A 9529-nucleotide genomic window follows, 5' to 3' on the forward strand; every position below is an offset into this window, starting at 1 on the left:
GGTTAGATCTTCTCAAGCACAGAGGGTACATCTACACTAATATTTAAATTTGGATAAAGGAGCATCTTTTTGAGTGGGACTCCAGACTGCTCCCACTCAGCACGCTTTGGTTCACATTATAGAACAGCCACGGAAGGCAGGGACTGGATTCCTTTCACATGAAACCCAACTCTGCCTGGCTCCAGAAACCCATCTAAAGCATTCAAGTCACAAAAGGGTACTCGGTCCATGGGACTCAAATAGAGACAGTCCAAAGTAAAAATAACCCTGAGATGTGCATAGCATGGATGTCAGCTCATCAGCACCAACTATTTCACTTTACAGATCCATTCCTATTGGACTGTACTATTTGCTAAAGCAGACATGGTCATATTGAAACCTGTCTCATCTGGTTCCAATGGGACTGTACTCCACCTACAACTTAGGTATTAGAAAATTTAACTATGTCATGCATAGGAGCATTCACCAATTGCCTCTTCTCTACAGAAATCTAAAACATTTTGGTGGAAATATTTCAAAATCGCCAAATAAATTTGGTGAACGCTTTGTAGTTGGAAGCACAAGCTTAAAGAAATAACCAAAGAGTCAAACTCTGAACATACTCCAGACAAACAGGTCTTTTTTCATGCCTAGTATTTCCCGAGTATAAAATATTTTTATGCACATGATCTCTATCCCAATTTAATAAGCCTGGCGAAGGAATCAGGGTATGTGTGTGTGTCAAGCTCATGCAGGTGTTTCAGAGAGCATGACAGCCCCCTCCTCTCTCTAATGAACATGCAGAAAACCCATAGAAAACCTTTCTTCCCCTTCTCAGGTATTAAAACTACCTAAAATTAGGCAGCATGAATCCCCCTCTCATTTACTAGAAGAACTGAAAATAGATTTCACAAACAAGAATAACTGAAATCAGATTAAGAAGTGAAAGTGGATTTACAGGTACTCCTAAGTACAGATAAAAGAGTAATAAGCATTCAAAACAAAAGAGTCGAGACATTCAGAAATGTCTTCTCTCATCATCTTCAGAAAATCCAAGATTCTACAGTCTGAAAGTGTAATTCAAAATCTATCATTCTAATGTCTTTATATAAAGTAGCTTGAATACCAACTACCTTCCACTTTTACAGTATTTTCCCTAACACTTAAAATTCTGCAGATGATACCTCTTTCAATCCAATGCCATAGCTCTGGGCTTGACAGTTCTCCCTGAGGTTGTATTTTTTGTACAGCTGTTTGGCCAAATGTCCGTGACAACCTTCAGCAAAGACTGTGACCTTAGCATGGAGTTCCAAGCCTCGTTCAAAGGTAGGCTGCAAAAGTGAAGGATTTCATCAGCAGTTAGAACTGTGACACATCAAACCCACAGAAAGAAAACGCAGGGCAATAAGGTGATTTTACGTTACTTTGTAGCACTGCCCAGACCCTACAAATCATTGTAAGCTAAGATGGAAGAGACAGCTGGAGCAGAACCAAACTATGATACACCACCAGCAAACCTGGCAAGGGGATTGATTAAAGCAGCACCACAGTGAATGGCCAATCTGTACTGAGAGCGATTCTTTTACAGGTCAGAGGATTCCATGATCACATCTGCTCATTCACACAGTGCAAAGGAACCCCAACAGAACAAAGAATCTTAACCTGTAACTTTACACCTTAAATTTTTGCTCATTTTTACAATAAAATATTGTCTTACATATGTACATGAAGGACGCCTAATAAAACACCAGGTCAGAAAAAGATATATCAGCGTTCTGTCCCTCTGCCCTGTCCCCCCCCAAGAACGTGCAACTTCAGAATAAAACTGTAGAATAAAATTGCTACAATAAATATTACACCAATATTATATTGCTTGTTAAAACACAAATAATGTTAGGGTAATTCTGTTGTGGCGTTATAAAAGAATTTCTCATCAAAAACTCCGATGCAATTCAGAGTAAGATAGGGGCAACCAGCAGGCTCACAGCAGCAGTTCATACTCACTTGCATACTTGAGTGCATTAGGCTAGAATAGACGAGTAGGTTTATTTGCAATGGAAGGATACTACATTCTAAATATACACAACCTTGCAGGGGAAAAAAAAAAAAAAAAAGTTTGTTTTAAAAAAAGAATCCTGAATTGAGAAAGTTTAATGCTGAAAAAGATCACCAGACCAGTTTTCAATGAAACCTAACAGAGGTAAACCATTTTGTTTGATTGGTGCTGATTACCAGGTGAAACTCTACCCGTTAACCACACAGTCTGATTAGGTTCTGTATAAACAAACACACTGAAGGTATTCTTGATTTGAAGGTTAGGCAAATGATGTTTACTCAGCTTTATGCACTGGAAGTATTATCAACTGACAACTAAAACACTTAGTTTAAATACTCAGTTTACATTAGCGGCACCCTACTTATGTACAAATCAAAGAAGTCAACAGACTTCATGTTTTTAATAGACACTTTCTACCAGAGTATGTGGAAAAAAGATTAGGTTTTGAGGATGCTTTAAAAAGATCCGTATTTCCTCCCTACTTAAACAAAAAACAAACAAAAAAAAAAACTGCATTAAAAACATTTATTACTGCTATGTATTACTTGCACCTCCTGCTGGAGAACATGCACACCTGAAAATTAGCGTGTGTATATCCACCGGGGGAGACAGACATCATACAGGAAAAATATATTACTTTTTCCTCCATTACATTTATTTTCTTAAAACAAGAATGCATCTTTTCTTCTCAACCTCTACTTTGAAGTGGAAAAAGAGACCAGACTTTTACATCAAAGTAAGTACTTTTTTGAAATTCTACGTAAACTAGTAAGAAACTTCATATAAGAAAAGTTGAAGAAAACAACAAAAACAAACCTGTACCCAGAACTTCTGTAGCCTGGTAACGGTGTGAAAGTTGTTCCGAATTGTTCTGAGGTACTGACTCCTCCCTGTGTATTGCTCAGGGAGGTGACACACTTACAGCACGTTCTGGATTCCACTAAAAATCATCCAAAGTCCAGCACTTAGGGCAGGGGGTCACCTTCTGGATATAGCAGTGTGACCAACCAGCAAAAAGGTATAAAGATTCAGTGTGTACCTTGCCCCAGCAAGGTAGACAGACTGTCAACAAATGCTGACTACAGTTGTACAGAAGAAAAAGCAGCCAGCCAGAAGCACGCTCTTACATGTTGCTAGCTACCAGCAGGACAACAGCTATCCATTTCACCTTCATGCCTTTTTTTTTTTTTTTTGGAGTTCAAGGGAGTGTTATTTTTTTTTTTTTTAATACTGATTTCCCGTATGTCAAAGCACACTTGCAGTCCCTCCTTCCTATCACCCTCAAAGAAACCTCCTTTCTGCAAAGGCTTTTTCTGCTAATTTCACAAGGAGTTTACAGTGTCCGGAGACCAAAACTTTCAGGTGCAATTGATCAATTTTATACAGAGTGGAAAAACAGGTACTGAATTTTGTCATTTTTCTTAGACTGCAGCAAGATTACTGATATCACTAGAAGCAGATACAGCACAATTTCCCAAATTAGATCTCTACTTATGGAAAACATGACTACTTACTTTAGGTGCTCCGTCCTTTTGAATGCCCACATCATTCGTAGCTATCCCTTTCACGCTACCATCTTCATGAAAAAGAACCTTTGGAAATGTTTAAACAAAAAGAACATTTTAACAATTAGTCATTTTAATCCATTCATAAAAAGTCCCAACAGAGGTTGTAAGCACCAAGTCTTTCTGCTATCTAGTGGTCAAACTTGGAAGATTACGTTATTATTAATGTACTTTATGATTCACTTTGTGCTTTGCTGGATCTGGACCAAGGATTTTAGCCACTGAAACATGGTTTTCATAACACATTTCTGTTAAGAGGAATGTTGTGATTGTACAAATGCTGTGAGTGTACAAATAATAATTGGGGGCACAGTGAAAGGGGCTTCAAAAATGCTTTTCATATACACACTGATATCATTATTACCTCAGCTGCTGCATAGCCTGGATACAACTCAACACCCAAGGCTTCTGCTTGTTCACCTAACCAGCTCACAAAGTGTCCCAGACGTACTATGTAATTCCCATGATTAACCATTGGAAGTCCTAGGCAAAAAGAATATACACACAAACATATACACACACACCTAAGACACAGAACACTAAGCAAAGTGTAAGATGTAGACAAAGATACATCTGATGTATACAAGTGCCATCTTCAAAAAAAATAACATCATCTGTGATTAGAGCCATCATCTACAAACACGCAATTGCTGCAGGCTATTATATTCTCCATATGCTTGTTGCGCTACATTGTATTAAGATTGATTGATTCATAGAAAAGCTGAAAAACATACTGAAAAGATGGTACAAGGAGCTCCTCACCAAACTTTACCTGGAAGAATTGGCACTGGAATTCTAGATTTCTTTGTTAAAATTCCAAACTTATCTTCAGTTACAGGAGTATGAAGTGGAGCCTACATAGAAAAGGGAATAGAAATAGGTCTGTGAGTTGTTTTTCTAGTCAATCCAGACCAAATAAAATACATAAGAAAAAAAATTAAAAACCCACACAAATAATTAAAAAAAAAAAAAAAAAACGTGCTGGCAGTCATTTAAAGGTCTAATGAAGCACTTCTGTAAGAAAGTACCACTGGTGAAAAAAACAAGGATCTTATGAAAACAGTCATCAGACAAGAATCAACACAACTGAAAGGTTAAAAAACTGGAACAAGGCCTTGCAAATCCCTGCTATAGTTTGTGCTTCAGCTTGTACTCCATCAATAAACACTTTTAAAGAAGGCAGTGCCTCTTGTGTATTCAGCCCACTAAGACAAAACAACCAGTCAAAGGCCTGCTTCTTCCAGCTCCCAGGTGACAGCAGGGAGCCAGCTGCCAGTCAGATGGCTGTCCTGGCAGGGATGGTGCCTCAGTTCTTGCTGTCCTCCCTCCTAGACGACCTTAGGCCTGAGCTACTACGTCTGCACAAAACACAGTGGAGCACAGTCAGAGGTACTGCCCAGAAGTGACAAGCCTGGCATTGCCATCAATCTACCACCTCACTGCTTGTGCACAGGAGCTGGATTCTGTACAAATGTAGGAGATGCAGTGCACCCCAGGATGTGGCAGGCATCCTGTGCATCTGCTGTAAGACCACTGGATGGTAGAGCAAATGCCACAGCATATACGTTTAGCACTGTTGAACTAGAGAAAATGTACTAAATAGAAAACAGGTGTCTTGCTAAATAAACATACATGTATTTTAAATGGTACTAAGCACCAAAGGTACCAAGTTACTAAGTCACACCAAAATGAGTCAGATACAGGAATTTATGACGTGCCAGCAATGTGTTTGTATGTTCATACATACCCCCCGCTCCTTCCAGTCTGGAAATAGTTCTTGCAAGGACCTTGGCTCAAGACAAGCACCAGACAGTGTATGTGCACCAATTTGGGAAGCCTTTTCCACCAGACAAACACGTATTTCTTTGCCATGCTCAGCAGCTAACTGTTTGAGTCGAATAGCTGCAGAAAGACCTGCAGGACCTGCTCCAACAATGACAACATCAGCTTCCTCCGCAAACCTCTCCATGTTTACCCCTTTAATAGAAAAAAAGATAGTAAGATAAACTAAACTAATCACCAGTTCTCCCCAACATCTCTCTCCCTACACCTTGCTCTCTGATACCGACTACTGGGTATCTCCACAGTATTGCCTGCCATAAGACGAGGCTAAATACTTAACAAAATGCCCACTTCTGTACTTGGAATAGTGCAGAATGATATTAGTATTCCATTATAAAATTAGCTCTTTGTAAGTTGTAAAAAGATATGCCATAAAAACATATACAAAGTCTCTATACACCAGAAATATCATCTTCAGAAGTTAAGAAGAAAGTTAGTTAATTAAGAGCCCAGTTAGCTAGCTGCATCAAAGACACTTGGTGAAACTGTAGGGGAGGGAGAAGGAAGAAAACAAGATCCTTAGTCTGAACATGTTACTTTATTCTACACTAATTAAGCAGTGACTTTTCTGAAATTGAAACCTTTAAAACTGCTAAACATAAAGACTGTAATGTCTGGAAACGTTGCAAAAGTTGCTTATAGGTTTTCTTGATCTCGTTTAATAGCACTAAAGACACTCATTGTGAGAGTCCATGAAATTTCATCTGGAAAATTAGTCCTGTATTTAATAGAATTTCTGTAAAAAGAAAAAACAGCAACACATTTCAGTGTTGTTAAAGCTCAGCAATGAGAATAAAAAGCTTTTAAAAATGCATTTTTTCCCACCTACCTTCCCATCGCTTGTCTTTGTCCCGTGGATGAATCGTGTAATGCGTAGTTATGCGAGGCACAGCGGCAGTAGAGGCACATCTTGCTGTGTGCAGTGACGGAAGGCAGTCTCTCTTTATCAACTTCAGAGCATGAAAGCACTGACGTGCTGCAAAAACAAGAAACAGATTTAACAAATCATTCCTTACTCAAAGTCTTCATTTTTTTTCAGAAACACATGGCACAACCAGTGTGACAGATCCCCAACAAGGCTGTCAGAATGAGAGGATGAGGAACCACAAATGCAGATTTTAAATTTTCAACAGTTACAATTACACTGTATCATTTATATTAAAAAAAAAAAATAAAAAAATCTGCAAATAGAAAGGTTTCTCTTTAAGCATTCTTCACATGATACCACTCCCTGCACCGGCCAACCATTCCTGACAGCTGACACGGGATAGTACACGCTTACAAGGGGAAAACGCATTTTAAGTTCCTGCTGAACTTTGTACTCCAAGCCTTACTTCAGACTTCATGAGAAGTGACTAAACAACTGCAGGTGCAGGGCATTCAAGTTCACCACTTGTGACACCAACACGCGCCGAGATACACAGCCCGGACTGCCGACAGGAGGCAGCTCGTCTAAAACGTCACGGCCTACACCAAAAGCTCAGGCTTAAACACAGGTTCAGCGTAGCCAAAGCCAGGCACGGTAGATACAGTTCACCTTTACTTTTGCTGCAGAAACATTAATTGTTGCAACAACAAACTTGGGTCTCTCATTAAGGAAATGGAAGAGAATTGAAGCGCCGAATGATCAAAACAGGATCTATCCAGCAGAGAAACAACATGCCACAACTCCTGCTTTAATTTCCACTTTTCATGTAAAAAAAATAAATGGTTAGGACGTTATTTGTACTCAGAAAAGCAGTGTATGCAATACCGTAACTAGTTTTAGCGTACAGATCTGTGAGCTAATGCACCCTGAGATTTTTCCTCCCATTACAGAGTCCTTGCTGTAACCTCAGGGGTGAAGAGGCAGCACACGGCATTTCAAACACGGCATTTCTGCCAAAACGCAGCAGTAGAAGGCCCAGACGGGGCCGTAGCGCTGGCAGCAGCACTGGCGGGGCCGGCAGCCCGGCCGCCCTTCTGCCACAACCCCACCCGGTGCAGGGCAGGGCGGCGGCGCCACAACAACCCGCACCCGCACACGGACACTGCGCCCGGGCGCCCTTCACACAGCCGGGGCTGAGCAGCCGCCGGGACTGGACGGGACAGGACGGGCCGGGAGGGTTTTTTTATTCCACCACAGCCCCAAGGAGCTGGGAGCCGCCGCCCCCCTGCCCCGCCGCGTTACCTGTGGCGCCGGGCGGGCAGCGCGACCACAACATGGCGGCGCCCTCGACCCCTCTCGGTGCCCCCGCAGCAGCTGCCCGCGGCCCCGCTGCGCCTGCGCGGGGGCGGGGCCGGGGCCGGGCGGGCGGCGGGGAGGGCCCTCCCTCGTCGTGTGTGCTCCAAGGAGCTGCCGCCAGCAGGAGCCCTGCCGGCCCCACAGACCCTGTGGGGATAACCTCGGGCTTCCTCGCTGCACGTCGGGGATGGGATACTGCAGCGAGTCACGGCTTGCTTACAAGCTCCCTCCTCATCCCAAGCCTTGCTGTTTTAAGCAATACTGCAATATATTGATCACTGACAAGAATTTTTACACTATTTTTGTTATAATACATATAAAGTGCCTTATGGCGGACCATATATCCCTCCTTTGTAGAAATCTAGCAGCAGTGTTTATAGGAGGGATTGCTCCGAGCCATGAGTGAAAGCTTCCATCAGCTACAAAAGAACCAATTAAATACATTCTCCCATCTACAAGGAAGCACACGAGATCTTTTCCTGTATTTGGTCCTACTTCATTTATTGCCTTAAGCAGTTACTATAGTTAGTCCAGGGCTTACTGATACCACAACCCTTTGGTCTGAAAGATCACTATGAAATAAATACCTGTACTGAAAGTCCCGTACACTTACCAAAGCTGGAGGGATGCTGCAGTGCAGTGGGAAGCTGCAGGAGAAAGTAGCAGTACCCTGCACTGTTAGTCCAATTTCCTCTGCTGGAAGGACTTTTTTAAAAGATAAACTGTAATTTTGTTATCAAAGCAATAACATTTTTGCAACACATTCTGACTGATGGGTGTCTTCTGATTACTCATAGAAACAAGGATGACATTGAATATACCCATAATCGACTTACACAACAAACAAAAATAACAGTGAGGACAGACTCATCAAGAAGGCTTGCACCCATGAGTACACAAGTTCTTCTGAATTGAGTTCTGACTGCCCCACTTAAAAGTAATACACCCTGCAGGATTTCACTTTTTTTTTTTTTTTTTTTTTTTTCCAGTAACCCAAAATGTTGCCAAACAACTTGGAAAACAAGTCATTTTGATCAGCAGATAATCTTTTATTATTTCAATAAAATGTACAGTCGTGGAAACAGGATGATTAACTTCTGATTTCAAGATAATCCAAAGTTCTGTAAACAGTTAAAGTGTGCGTCACACTGTTTTTAGTTCTACTTCTTACATTATTAAGAAGTTAAGTGCAAACATTGGAAGCATCTTTTAAAAAGCTTCAAAACATCAATGCAAAATAATTTCTTTCACCACCTTAGGCTCCAGGCCTTTGGGTTGTGAGTATGGTACTACATGAACTTGGGAATTCATACTCACAAGAGAAAAGATTCTCTTCAATATGGATATGCAAAGGAACAGCCTCTGCCTTGCACCTTTTTTTGGTACAGAGGTTCATTTCACATGGGATAAAACCAATTTTCTCTGGGAAAAGGGGAAAAAATATTTACATTGGGAAGCCAAATGCTGCCCAAAAAGTGCGGGATGGCGGCACTCCAAAATTATTTTAACTGTACTGCATCCAATCAGATGTACAAAGTGATTACAATATAGATGTTATGACACCTATTAAGACTGATCATTTGACACTCTCCCTTTATTCAATACACGGAGAGTTTAAAATCTGTTGAAGTGTGCAGGCTGTAGGGAACTGCATAGGGAAGCCCATAAGGAATTGGTGAGGAAAAGAGCAGCATCAAGATGGTGGGATACTCACTCTGGTCTTCCCAGGGAAGGTCACTCTTCTGAAGGAAAAACTTCCACCAGCTACAATTGGAGGACACTGTTGAGAAACTCATTTTATTTTAAAAACAATTCTGGTTCTGCTTGAATTAGAACAATTGTTACCATTTCAGGATCATTTGT

General features: G+C 41.1%; 1 protein-coding gene across 1 annotated transcript in view; it reads right to left on the reverse strand.

Annotated features, from left to right (window-relative positions):
• Positions 1-7670, reverse strand: part of ETFDH (electron transfer flavoprotein dehydrogenase) — an 18936-nt gene extending 11266 nt beyond the window's left edge. The window contains exons 1-7 of the mRNA XM_032186135.1: positions 7613-7670; positions 6272-6418; positions 5348-5577; positions 4373-4454; positions 3965-4083; positions 3550-3627; positions 1164-1310 (exon numbers count right to left, since the gene is read on the reverse strand). Of these exons, the coding sequence (XP_032042026.1) occupies positions 1164-1310; positions 3550-3627; positions 3965-4083; positions 4373-4454; positions 5348-5577; positions 6272-6418; positions 7613-7646 (837 nt within the window). The 5' untranslated portion in view covers positions 7647-7670. The remainder of the gene's footprint in view (positions 1-1163; positions 1311-3549; positions 3628-3964; positions 4084-4372; positions 4455-5347; positions 5578-6271; positions 6419-7612) is intronic.
• Positions 7671-9529: the final 1859 nt, after the last annotated feature.

This window comes from Aythya fuligula, chromosome 4 (genome assembly GCF_009819795.1).
Source record: "Aythya fuligula isolate bAytFul2 chromosome 4, bAytFul2.pri, whole genome shotgun sequence".
Classification (NCBI taxonomy): Eukaryota; Metazoa; Chordata; class Aves; order Anseriformes; family Anatidae; genus Aythya; species Aythya fuligula.